This window comes from Momordica charantia (assembly GCF_013281855.1).
Source record: "Momordica charantia cultivar OHB3-1 chromosome 9 unlocalized genomic scaffold, Mcharantia_2.0 BLBB01000009.1, whole genome shotgun sequence".
In the NCBI taxonomy this organism is placed as follows: domain Eukaryota; kingdom Viridiplantae; phylum Streptophyta; class Magnoliopsida; order Cucurbitales; family Cucurbitaceae; genus Momordica; species Momordica charantia.
In genome coordinates, this window is record NW_028275167.1 from 9,355,198 (window position 1) to 9,369,267 (window position 14,070).

The 14,070-nt window shown below is 31.6% G+C and overlaps 1 protein-coding gene across 1 annotated transcript; it reads left to right on the plus strand.

Moving 5' to 3' along the window:
* The first annotated feature begins 8,292 nt into the window (after positions 1-8,292).
* On the plus strand, positions 8,293-13,069 carry LOC148208919 (uncharacterized). The gene is made up of 2 exons (XM_088117371.1): positions 8,293-9,356; positions 12,266-13,069. The coding sequence occupies exons 1-2, from the start codon at positions 9,130-9,132 to the stop codon at positions 12,516-12,518; spliced, it is 480 nt and encodes a 159-aa protein (XP_087973497.1). The 5' UTR covers positions 8,293-9,129; the 3' UTR covers positions 12,519-13,069.
* Positions 13,070-14,070: the final 1,001 nt, after the last annotated feature.

Below are 14,070 nucleotides of genomic sequence, written 5' to 3' on the forward strand. Positions count from 1 at the left end.
TTGACTTACCGTTAATGGTCGTACATCTGTGGACACGAAAATATTCTGCAGTGAGAAAGGTGAGCTACAGGTCTTTAATGGAATAACATACAGTTAACGAATGTTGATTAACTCAGTTAATGAGTTTGAATCATTAATCTCGTATCATTGGTGCTTCTGATCTGTAGGTACATTAGGTGCCCTTGCTAGTTCACAATAGGTAAAACGAAGATCAAGATTTTGAAAGAATTTAAAATGTGCAAATTATATATCAAAAATTTATTTTTTAATAAAGATTCAATAATTAAACTACATGTTATGAGAGAAATATTTGAATAGGATTCAAATAATTAATATGAATTGGATTCATATTAAAACGATAGGTTATACAAGAGAGATACATTTGAATATGCTTCAAATATATAGTTTTAATTAAATATGTGATATTTAATCAAAAGTTAAATAATTATTAATTAAATTAATTAAATTAATTTGTTTATTATTAATTAAAAAGAAGAAGATATAAAATGATGAGATATCCTAATGGTCTTAGGATTTTCCCGCTCTATAAATATAATAGTAAGTTGAATGCCAAAAAGGCTTGAAATCTCTCAATTCTCTTACTCTTTCGATCATTTGTAATTGGATCCTAGAATCTGGATTCTCGACCGAGAGACATAGCAAGGAAGATCAAGTGGTGTTGTCTTATTGAGATCGCATGCAGAAGAATCTTCAAAGGTAAAAATCCAACATTCTTCCTTGTTTTATGTTTTTATGTGTTTTGCATTTCAAAAGAAATTCAAGAACGTGTTCTACTGCTTCTGCTTTGGGATTCACATCTCTTCAAATTATCATCTTCATTTGAGTTTTCGATTTTTTTGAGAATCTTTTTATATTTCAGGTAGTGCGGCTTGGATTTCTCATTGCCTTCATTTATTTGAAGTTTTTGTTTCTCTTTAAATTTTGTGTATTTTTCCATTGAATTGATGTTAGTTTGGCCGTCAGATTTATATCTTTTTCTCTTCTATATAAGATAAAATGTGAATGTTATTTGATGTTGTAATTTTTATCATTCGATGTTGTTCTTGTCATGATTTTGAAAGAGAATACTAGTCCGATCAATATTGTATTCATAAAACAACGATTTAATTAACAAGTAAAGGAAAAATGCACAAAAACAATTTTTTTTTTCTTTGAGAGCAACCAAAATAACTCTAGTTTTATTTTTCTTTCATGAGAAAAAATTTTCCACCGACTGTAATCTCAGTATAAAAAAAATCTGTTTGAATCATCTCATGTTAAATTACTATACTTTTTAGATATGTGTCAGTTCAAGTAATCTTCAAATAATTTACCTATAATATTTATATTTTATTTTGTTTGTAGAGATGACAACTTTTGTAGTAGAAGTATATCACAATGGTTATTTTATGCATGAGCTGTATTTTCAGTACTGGTAAGGTGGATTGTTATACAAATCTTGATACAAATTATTGGTCTTTCTTTGACATAATTGATGTTGTTGAACAATTGAGATATTATAATTATTTAAATTGTGGTGTAGGGATCCATCAAAAGTAGTAGGTGGTTATCGAGTAATAGAATCTGATAAAGATGTTATGGAATTAGTTAGTCTTTTAAGTGATTGAATGACATTTAAGATATATGTAGAACATGAATGTGAAACTGAATCAATATTGCTCGAAAATGATAGTGATGCATTACTTTATATTAGTGGTTGAGAATCTGGATTTGAAGATTGTGATAATACTTATTTTGATAGAGTGTAGAGAGTACTTCAAAATCATTGGATACCCTAAAAACATATGAGAATGTTGCGAAGAATGATGGAAGTGACACTGGCTCTAATGAGCTAATTTCATTGAAAGACTCGTCTGATTCTGAAGGTAGTGTTGGAACGAAATATCCTATTTATAGAGAAATAACATGTGATAAGAAACCACACTTTGAACTAGACATGTTATTTAACTCAGTAAGCGAGTTCAAGAATGTTGGGGATGATTACATTGTTAAGGGAGGGTGACAGATACGATTTATGAACAATTATGAGATAAGAGTTAGAGTCAAATGCATAGATGATGTATATTGTTATTTGGTTTTATATTATAACTGTATATTGTTATTTATTTTATTTAGTTTTGTATTTGGTATTTGATTACTAGCTTTGTTAGTGGGACTTTTTGGTACAAATACTTTCTGTATTATGTAAACAAAATATTGATCAATAAATGACAAATTCACAAATTGTGAAAAGTCACATGGTATCAGAGCATGATTGACACGTATCATTGATCATTTTTCAAATCATCGATTCTTGATAATTTTTTTTTTTGATTTTCTTGGTTACAATGGCCCTTTCATCTTCTTCTAGAATTTCATCGCAGATCACTGCTCCCTCCATTGGAGATGTCAATTCTTCAATCTTTTTGTTATCTAATACATGCAGTCTTATCTCAATTCGGTTAGATTCAACAAATTACATTCTATGGAAGTTTCAACTCTCTGCAATTCTCAAAGCTCACAAATTATTTGGGTTCATCAATAGTTCAACGTCACAACCCGAACATTTTCTACCATGTGAGTCTTCCTTTAAAATTCTAAATTATGCAATTTCTGCAACTTCTTTACTACACCATCCTCTATTTGACAAATGGATTGCTAAGGATCAAACACTTATGACGTTGATCAACGTCACTCTCTCTCCCACTGCTTTAGCGTATGTCATAGAGATGACACTTCTAAAGAAGTCTGTTAGGTTTTCGAGAAACATTATGCATCCAATAGTCGTACCAATACAGTCAATCTCAAAACCAATTTGCAGGCTATTGAGAAATATGATGAATCTATCAGCGACTACATCAAGCGCATAAAGGAGATGAAGCATAAACTTGCGAATATTTATATACTTTTAATAGATTGTCTGCTGAATACAACACTTTTTGTATGTCGATGAGAACTTGTTCTCTGCTTATTTCTTTTGAAGAGTTACATATACTTCTAATTTATGAAGAGCTAGCAAGCAAATAAGGTGTGATTATTATTTTACACAACCTTCTCTGATGCTTGCTTCCTCTCAACTGTGAAATTTTTCTCCTAATTTCTCTCAAGGAAAATCTTTTAGCAGAAACAACTCCAACAATAATCGAAATAATCAAGGCTAAAATCAAGGTGATGGACGTTTTTATCCAAATAATCAAGGACGTGAGCATAACAACACTATTGGTGGTTCTTCTTTTGCTCCTATGAATCAGTCATCTGACAGCCAAATTTTTTGACTGATATGTAATCGCCCTGGACATTCAACCTTATATTGCTACAATTGTATGAACTACAATTTTCAAAGGAAATATCCATCGATGCAATTGGCAGTTATGGTAGCATCACAGAACCAACAATTCACCTCTAGTTTAAATTTTGTTCCTGCATTTGTCTGGCTTTCCTATTCAGGTTGCAATGCACATGAAACCACCGATGTAAGCCATCTCTCGGTTGCCTCTGAGTACAATGGAGATGATCAAGTATCAATTAGTTGCAGGCAATCCCTTCCCATAACCCATTCAGTTTATGGAGTTCTTCAAACTTCAACTACTTCCCTATGTTTATCAACCTCTTTCATGTTTTATATATTGCTGCAAATTTTTTATCAGTTTACCAGCTTCGCATTGATAACCATTGCACTGTCATTTTTATTCTAATCATTTTACTATTCAAGACAAATTTTCGGGCAAAATCCTCTTCCACAGGCCTAGCGTTAGTGGCTTGTACTCTATCCCCTCCTTGGATGGTTCCTTGTCTTCACCCAAAGCTTCTATCATTACCAGCGACCCTCTTCTCATGTCAACACCAAGACCTCTTCTTCCTTATGTCATAATCGATTAGGTCATCCTAGCTGTGACACTCTAAATTTTCTTCTTCGCTTATTACAATTACCATCTTACAATACTCATTCCTATTTATGTGAACATTGTTTGTACGGCAAGATGAACCAGTTGACATTTTCTCATTCAGTTTTAGTTTTTGTATATCCGCTTTGAAATAATTCGTTCTTATGTATGGGGCTCTGCGCCTGAAATTTCTATTGTTGAACATATACCTTCGTTGATGACATGTCCCTTTAAACATGGTTCTTTCCTCTCATTCATAAATCTGATTTTTCCCCATGTTTGTTAAATATAAAACCTTAGTTGAAAATCTTTTCTCCTAAAAAATCAAAATATTTCGTAGTTATGGTGCAAGTGAATTTATCAGTAGTAATTTTAGCACCTTTTTTAGTACCAATGGTATTCTTAGCCAAAAGTCTTGTGCTTATACACCTCAACAAAATGGTGTCGCTAAACAAAAACATCGCCACGTAGTTGAAATGGCTTTAACCTTAATGTCTCAATCCTTTCTACCTCTTCGCTTTTGACCATATGCCTTTTCTTATTAATCGTCTCGTTCTTTTGTCCTTAACCATAAATCTCCTTTTGAATGTCTTTTTCAATGACCTCCTGACTATTCTCACCTTCAAACCTTTGGTTGTGCTTGTTACTCTCTTCTAAAGCACTATAACTCTCATAAATTTTAGTCTAAAACTTCTAAATGTGTTTTTATTGGTTATCCTTTGAAATATAAGGGTTGTTTGTGCTATGACATGAGCAAATGACAAAATTTACACCTCCAGACATGTAGTTTTCGACGAAACCAGGGTTTCTTTTTAATCTGCCATCTCCTCTATGACTTTCCCTTTTTCTTCTCCTTCTCCCTTCTTGCTCTTCTGATGATGCCTCTCACTATCGTTCCAATTCACTATTTGACGTTCACACATCTCGATATTGCTTACTCAGTCAGTAAGTTGTCTTAGTATATGCACTCTCCCACTCATGTCAATTTATCGGCTACAAAAAGAGTTCTTCGCTATCTAAATGGATCTTTTTCTTCTGGATTATTTTTCAAGAAGGGTTCTTCTACTTCTGTTTCCTTTACTACATTTTCTGATTCAGATTGGGCTGATGACTCTATGGATCGACGTTCCATGTCTAGTTTTGTTATTTTCTTAGGGCTTACTCCCATTTCTTGGGTTGCAAAGAAACATTCTATCCAGAAGCTGTACAAAGGCTGAATATCGGTCTTTAGCATCTATTGCTGCTGAATTATTCTGGATTCGTCGCTTCTTCGAGATCTTCACATTTTCAGTTCACAGCCTCCAAGTCTTTGGTGTGTAACAGTTATGTCATTCATCTTGCGAAGAATCCCATTTTTCATGGATGCACAAAGCATATGAAATTGATTTTCATTTTATTCGAGAATAGGTTGTGCGTAATGATATATCTCTTCATTTTGTTCCTATTGTTTCACAGTTAGCAGATTTGTTTACAAAACCTCTTCCCACTGATTGACTGTTGTTTCTGAAGTCCAAACTTATACCTTCGTAGGCATTTTTTTGAGGGGGCATATTAACTGTATATTGTTATGTGATTTATATTATAATTGTATATTGTCATTTATGTTATTTAGTTGTGTATTTGTTATTTTTAGTTACTAGTTCTGTTAGTGGGATTTTTTGGTATAAATACATTTTGTATCATGTAAACGGAATATTGATCAATAAAGGATAAATTCACAAATTATGAAAAGTCACATGTAAAAGGAGAATGACTAATCAATTGAAGACCTGTGTTGATGACCACTCATGTGATAGATGCTTCAACAATCTGCACCTAACGTCTAGGTAGTTAAGTAATCAAATATTAAATGATGTGAAGGAACAACCCGATATGAGATCGCGTACCATCCAAGAGAAAGTACAACATAAGTACATTTCACAAATTAATAAAGTGAAAGCATTTACAGCAAAGAAATTAGCTTTAGATATAGTGCATAGATCACACAAGGAGCAATATAATTGATTGTGGGAGTACTGTGAGGAGATATGTAGATCCAATCTAGGTAGCAGTACTCTATTGAACTTGGATGTGTGACATGAATAGGAAGAGGTTGATCGTCAACCAATTGGTAGAATTAGACATATCAATGTTTTTCAACGATTTTTTATTTGTCTTGATGGATGTCAACGAGGTTTCACATTGCTGGTTGCTGGTCATTTATTGGTTTAGATGTTTGCAATCTGAAAGGCCCTTATGGAGGAAAACTAATTACAGCAGTTGGAAGAGATCCTAATGACCAATACTTTCCCTTAGTTGTTGTAGTGGTTGAGGCAGAGACTAAGGACTCATAGACTTAGTTTTTTACTAAATTACTTGTGAACATTGAAGATAAAAAAAGTTACATTTATATCTAATCAACAAAAGGTCATTATTTGTTAGACTTAAATTTTTTAGTTTCTTTACATATTTGTGATATGTTTATTTTACTTATAATTTCATGGTTTAGTACCAACTTGAATTAATTCCAAACTCAAAACATCACTTTTGTGTGAGACATATTTATAGCAACATGAGAAAGAGGTTTCCTGGACAGCAGTTGAAAGAGTTTTTTTTAGGGAGTAGTGTTTAACGATTCATGTTTGCTTTATGAAAGTGTACACAACCTTTGTAGCAAGTTATAAAAAAACCGTGTCCACAGGGATTGATGACGAAACACTTCAATATTTTACTTAAGAAAACAAATAACTTAATTAAAATATGTTTAATAAGGTGGCATATGAAACTAAAACAAAATAGTGTAAAAGGCATTTACAAAAGAACAAGTAAAATCAGTCCGATTATAGAGCAAAATGAACTTAATGGGGGTTTAACTACTGATGTAACAAAGGTACAGGGAAGAGTTTATGTAACTTTTTCTGAGCTCACGCAAACAATGCTACAGCATTAACGATGTTGATATACTGGCCAAACAGATATGAAATCTTCCCAGATTTTCTAGATTTTCTCCTATATTAAGTTTCAAAGCAAAACAACAACATATCAACACAATTTATGGACTTACTAGGTGAGCCTTATTCGTACCCATGCTCTAAACTCAAGTAGATCTAGCATGAGTTGAAGTCAAACACTCCTTATTCCAATTTTCCAAAAGTTAATTGTTGCGTCCTCACAACTGTGATAGATACAATTGCAAGTGCACACCATATCCGTTGATTGTAGTACGAAACGAGGTTGAATCAACAAGGACTAAGGAAAATACTTTAAACTATGCATGAAGATACCAAAGTTACAAAAACAATAAAATATAGATGTTGTGTTGACAGTAAAAGAAAAATATCATAAATAAAGCACTAAACAATCCCAACAGTAAACACACTTTAAAATGTTCGCAGCAAAAAGAAGTGTCAGAACAGAATAGCGAAAATGGGGATAAACAGATATGGAAAAAACGGGGGATACATACATGCTTTTCACTGAATCTCAACCTAGACTTTAACCCAAAATCATTTGCTAATGCTCAACTTGACATGGTTCCCTCCCGAGACACCAAACATGCATGCCCACAACTCTCGTTGCTAAATACCAAAGTAATAAAAAAAAGTTCTAAGCATGATTAGGGGACCTCATTCTTGAGTATCAACGAATCTACTAGAAAAAAGTAGCTAATCACAAATAGAACAAGTCAGCTACCCGTAAAAAACCCTCCCGTGTCATACAGACGCTAGCATACAGAACAAGGTGGCCAACAATGTTCAGTAAGATTTAAAAAAAACACAGCTCTATTTAATAGCAAGAAGAAATCAGTGAGAGTTTCGGTTGTTCATCAATTACAGCATGCAAATCTCCCCCAAAATGAGGTTTAGCTCATCGCGGAGGGAGAAAACGAAATGGGTAAAGAAGATACAACTCATTCTAGAGAAAAGAGAAGAAAACGGAAGATGGAGATGGCAACTAGCAGCAACAACCGAACATCCTCCTCTGTCGCCAACTCTTCCTTCGAAAACGGTGACAGACCTCCTCGAAAATGGTGAGATTCATCTTTGCTGTCTTTTCAACAGTAAAGAATATGTTTCTATTGGGATATGTATGTGTCGGCTAGGGTATAATGTCCCTTTTATATCGGGTCCCAATTTTAAGGCACCTAACTGGTATTTGTACAGACATGGTAAATTATCTCGTGTCTGGGACAATTACTGTACTGTAAATCCATGCTCTAGCAATTGTTTGCTCAAGCTCTTTTCTGCTCTGTCTTGAACATGCTTCGTCTATTCTTCTTTAAGCTTAGCGCTTTCTTCATGCCTTATTTTCTTTTTCCAAACCTGCGCATTTAAGCCAATAATAAGAGAATTTAGCGCAATATTAAGCTAAAGCATTCAAGACATTGAACTTTAGCTTGGAATTCAATTGCTAATATTATTCATGATGCTTGAGAGCTAAAATAGACACATTTAACAATTCTTTGTACGAAACAACCCTAATATTTACTAGAATAGAGAGTTATCACTAATAAAGAGGTATTTCAATATATTGGCCAAGCACATTGAAAATCAAACATTAAAAACAACTTAAACTCAGTATATATATCATCATTAAAGTCAAATCAAAGTTTACAGCCCAAAATCACTTCACAACATCCTCCCTCTTACAATATGAACTTAGCTACGCAATGTCATACAAGAAAAAAAGAGAATAACTAACAAGCTCAATACTAAATAGAAAAACGATAGAGAAAAAGGAAGAGCTTATGTATATTAGCTCAGTTTCTCTTGCTTCAGATGCTTTTTAGGTCTTCCTTCCTTCTCGTCTTTTTCGCGTTCTAGGGAGATTTTTTGGAACGAGAAGTGACTTTAATGTGTGGGGAACGTTGGAGGCAGCCTTAAAGGGTTGTTCTTATACCCATCCCTGATTTTTAGGGCAACACAAAAGATAAAGTGGGCCCCAACTCAGAATATCATGTATTTCTCCGTTTTACTGCAGTAATTTCTCAGGTAAAAATCTGTCACTGTTTGCTTTACTTTTCTGCCTTTTTGATTCCGATGATGCATCAAGACATTAAAAATTAGGTCATTTTTCATAAGTCTCAGCATTATCTACTAAGGCAATGATGTTAATGAAATTAAAGCATTATTTGACAAAATCAGTGTAGAGTGGGTGTTGGTGTGGCTATCCTTAGCTAATTTATATGAAATTATTGCGCAAATAACTATCTTTTGAGAGTTATCAAGCATCCAATGCAACTTATTACAATCAATGGGAGAGGGATATGCAAAAAGTGAAGAAAGTAGACGAAGGTGCAAACAAGTGGGTGTTGGCCCTCCCTTGTGAGAAATGGAGTAAGCATGCGTTTAGTTGTGGGTCTAAATGTGATTCTCTAGTTAATAATCTATGTGAGGTATTTAATGCTACCATCCTTGAGGCTACAGACCAACCAATTATTTCTCTACGTGAATGGATTATAACTTATCTAATGAGAACATTTCAAAATAATTAGTATTTTACTACATGCAAATGCACGTATGTGTTTTTAAATATTTAAAATATTTAGAATGTTGAATAAATTGGGTAACATATTATTTAACTTAATTATATTTTAAAATTAATTAAGATTAGTTTTATATCTTTATAATATAATTTTATTTTTCAAAAACAAAAAAAATTATACAATTTTATTTAGTTGGATGAATAATTTAATTTTATGACTAACTATATGTTTTAGTTCCTCATGTTTGAGTATTTTTTTAAAATTTAGTATCTATTGTTTAAAAAGTTTCAATTTAGTTGCTATAAAAAAAAAGTTTCAATTTAGTCTTTTATGTTTTACATTTTTTAATTTCATCTCTTGCTGTTTGTGAATGTTGAAATTGCATAATCATAAATTTATATGACATGGTAGTTAACAAATCGGTGGTGAAAATTTATAGGAGAAAAAATAATTTTGAAGAGGAATTAGTCTAATTCCTCCTCCAAAATTTTAAGAAATTGGTAAAAATTTCAATTTCTTTTTCTGTGGGATGATATTTTTTATTCTCTAAGTTTTTGCCAATTTACTTAGTATTATAATATTTTTAATTTTATGCAAAATCTTTTTTTAAAGAAAATTTATACGAAATCATTAAGTATTATCTCATGTAAGTTTACAATTAGTCAATTTTAATATTCACATAATCGTAATAGACTAACTTGATACATATTAAAATATAAGTGACTAAATTGAAAATTTTAAAACAATATAATTATGTTGGAAAAAAATCCAAACATTAGATTTTTGGTCTTTGTTATTATGGGTATTTCTAAGATTTTTTTTTGAAAAAGATAATAGGTGTCAATAGATTTTTCCAATTTATAATATTTTCATGTGTAAAAATCTAAACAAAACAATAGAAAGTTCACAAAGAGATGTTCGAGCGGACACAAAGGTTGTGCTTGAGCAAATGAATCGGTCTAAAGAAATCCTGAAGAACGGTGAGCTAAAGAAGATCTGACAATATAAAATGCAAATTATATGGAAATAATGATGAGAGTGAATAATATTAATGGTGACCATAAAATTAGTTACAAAATTATCTTGAGGGAGGAGGGAATATTCCTTTAAGAATATGGAAAAATTTTACTTTTTTTCAAGTAAAAGAAAAATTTATAGAATGTATGTAAGTGTGTGTGTGTGTATATATATATAATCTAGAATTTTAATAGTTATCGGTTTCATTATAATGATAAGGACAATAATTGAAAACTATTTATGTATTTAACTTAATAATTCGTGGAAAGATAATTAGTGTGTCAGTTACAAAAAAAAAATCATAAATAAAACAATGAAATTGCACCGGGGTTGTAATTAATCAAAAGTTAAAGGGGTATTATGGTCTAAAAAAGTTTTTTTTTAGAGATGGTAGCTTTTTAATATAGTATAAATAGAGACAAAGTTGACACGTTTGAAGGCGATGTGTGTCCTAAAATAAAAAAGAAAATCGAGGAAGAGAAATTGCATAGTAGGAATTGGTTACCTGTTGTTGTGTCTTTGCTTAATAGCTCGAGGATAAGTGTAAGTGCACACTGTTACAAGTAATACTATGAAAATATTAATTCCAAGTTTGTCTCCACAGGGACTAGTTTTCTTTTAAAAATGAATTTGTAAACTGCTTGAATGAGTAATCAAGTTTGGGATAAAAGTTGGTGAAATTGTTGGGAACATGATCTAAAAACACAAAGATTAAAAGACCAACCCCTCTACTAAGATTTAGTATAAAAAGATGAATTACACTTACCAAATGTACCCATATAATTATGCTCAATTTATGCAAACTGGTTCAACTCTTATTCCATACTGCTTTTGGTTTGTTTAGAAGCTTAGGCTATGAAACTCTAGAATCCTAAATAAATCAAATTTCAACTTACGTTTAACGGTTAAGAGAGCTTATGTCTAGGATCTTCTTTTAGTTTTTATTTCTAAGTAACTCCTCATTTTACCTTGATGAAATCCGTTTGACTCTAACATTTTCATAATTAAATTCAAACTATTGTGATTTAAACAAGTGGCCAACAAGAAAATCAATAGAATAATTATATCAATCAAGATAAGCAAAAAGAGCTTAATACGCCGAGCTCACTGATAGATGTAATTTATAATGATAAGAACTAAAGCATTCGTAGGAGGGTTGAAGAAATAATTTAGCTACTCATAGAAGTAAAAGAATTGAAATAACAAGAGAATATAACAAAAGAATGCATTTTCATTAAAATTGGAAAGAAAGTACCGAAACAAGTTGAATTGCGGTAAAATAAACAAAGAATAATTTAAAAAAATAATTTAAAAACAAAACTTAAATAAAAACTACAAAACTGAAATTAATAACAAAGTAGAAAGGAAAAACAAAAGCATGGAAAATTAGATGTGTTGAACTGATCCATGGAAGCTCAATTTATAGGCTTGGGAGGAAACAAGGTGTTGAGAAATCCATGAGAAGTTGACAACCACTAGTAGTTGTAGAGATCTTAGGAAAGGAGATCAAATCTTGGACCAATTACTTGGTCAAAAGTGGTTATTCACGTTTTGATAATCTAGGCATCGAATATGGCTGAAAGATTGTGAAGCTGAATCTTTGAAAGTAATGTGGTTAAAGCATGACTCTAGTAAGCTGGAATTCTGGGAGTGTGATGCGTCTGATGCATTGTGATCATCAATTTTCAATTTTCCTTACAAAGTACACATATTTACATCAGCCTTCATTTACCTATAACTAATTGCTCAAGTCTTTAATCACAAAATATACACATTTTTGCTAACATAGATGCATAATCATACACTTTTCATCCTAAATAACCATAAATTAAGCATGTAAATCTATTCTTTTTAACCTTTAATCAAGACTTATTACCCGTATGGGCCGATGACTTGAAATTCTTGTTGTTGTCCTTGATGCAAGAACTTATAGTTGTAGAAAGTGGAATCTCAGTGGCTTACCATGTCATCATGCTATTAGTTGTATTTTCTATAAAGGATATAAATATGATTACTATAAAAAGAAGGTCTCCATTCCATGCTATGAACCTCTTATTTACCCAACCAATGGTCAAAACTTGTGGTCAAGTACAAATTTCAGATTATTAATCCACCTAATCTTAGAAGAGCTCCTGGTAGACCAAAGAAATTAAGAAGAAGAGAGCTTGATGACCCAAAAAAGGTAGCGCAGTTGGCAGAAGAAAATTATCTATGAAATGCAGTAAATGTAACCAATGTGGTCACAACAAAAGGAGTTGGAAAGGGCTAGTTGATAAAGAAGAACTTCTAAAAGTTAGTAATTCAAATAACTATTAACTTAAATTTTGTTTCTCTAATACCATAGTTGTAAATTTGATTTTTTTCTTACTTCTTAACGACTTTGCAAGGAAGTTCATCATCTGAAACAGTTCAAGCGAATAAGCGGTCAAAGTTGCATCATCTGAAACAGTTCAAGCGAATAAGCGGTCAAAGTTGCCTATAAAAGTTAGAAGGGAGTATGACTTTTAACTTATATTAAACTACTTATAAATCTTTATAATGATAGACGTGGAAGTGTGAGAAACTAGTTTATTTTGTTATGCTGCTAGGATTTTGGAAAGGAGTATTTTTGTAATGACAATTGTGGAGTTTTTTTTTCGTAATGATAGCTGTAGAATTTTTATATTTTAAAGTGACTTATAATGATATATCTTTTGTTATTTATCTCGACTCAAATATTAGAGACTGACATTTATGTTTAGCAAATCATTTATTTTAGTAGCGAATATGATTAGTGCTAATTGATTAATATTGCAATTATGTTATCATTCTCATATATATGTAAAATGATTTCTCTTATTTGTTTATGTAGTGGACAGACTATCATCAATTTTAAACCATTTAATTCATTTGACAAAAAGGAGACGAACATTGCACAAGTACTAAACTGAAATAAGTTTGGTCTATGCCAAGGTTTTGAATATGAGGTTAAAAAATAGACTAGAAAAATCAATATACAATGAATTTGATGAATATTTTCTATATTATTTAAAAAAATTTATTTTTATTTTTAAATATAACATGTGGGGGTGGGGATCGAACTCATAACCTCATAATTTGAGGTATATGCCAATTGCCATGAGCTATACTCGCTTTGGCTTCTAAAAAAGTCTTTGATCCAATACAAACTGCTATTTTTATATTTTAAAATAAAGTATAGAAATAATAACTAAGTTCAATTAAGATCCACGACATTTACTTAATGCTAAAATAGTAAATTAAAAATCAAAGGCAATAATAGAAAATATACAAATAAAAGGAAAGAAAAATGCAATCCAAGAGATTGTTGTTGAGCCGTGTTAAATTATTATAGGCAATGACCCAATAATTATTGGGAATGATTAATTTGTCCTTAAAAGACTTAGACTTCTAACTATTTTTAATTTTACTATTTTTTAAAACACAAAGAATAACATTTCTATATAAATTAAAACTTATTTTTGTTTTAGAACGGAGTAAGAAAACTTTTCTGAGCACGTTTATCGATTCCATTCAACCCCGGCAAGTGCACGCCTGATTTCGAAGTTGTGTTAACCTTGGGGAGCAATCGACAAGCATACGATATAGTATCATGATCGTGCCGTAATTGCTTTCAGGGTAGTGGCTTCATCCACGATACAACAATTTTTTCCATTTAGTTCTCTTATGTTCCAACAATATTTACCA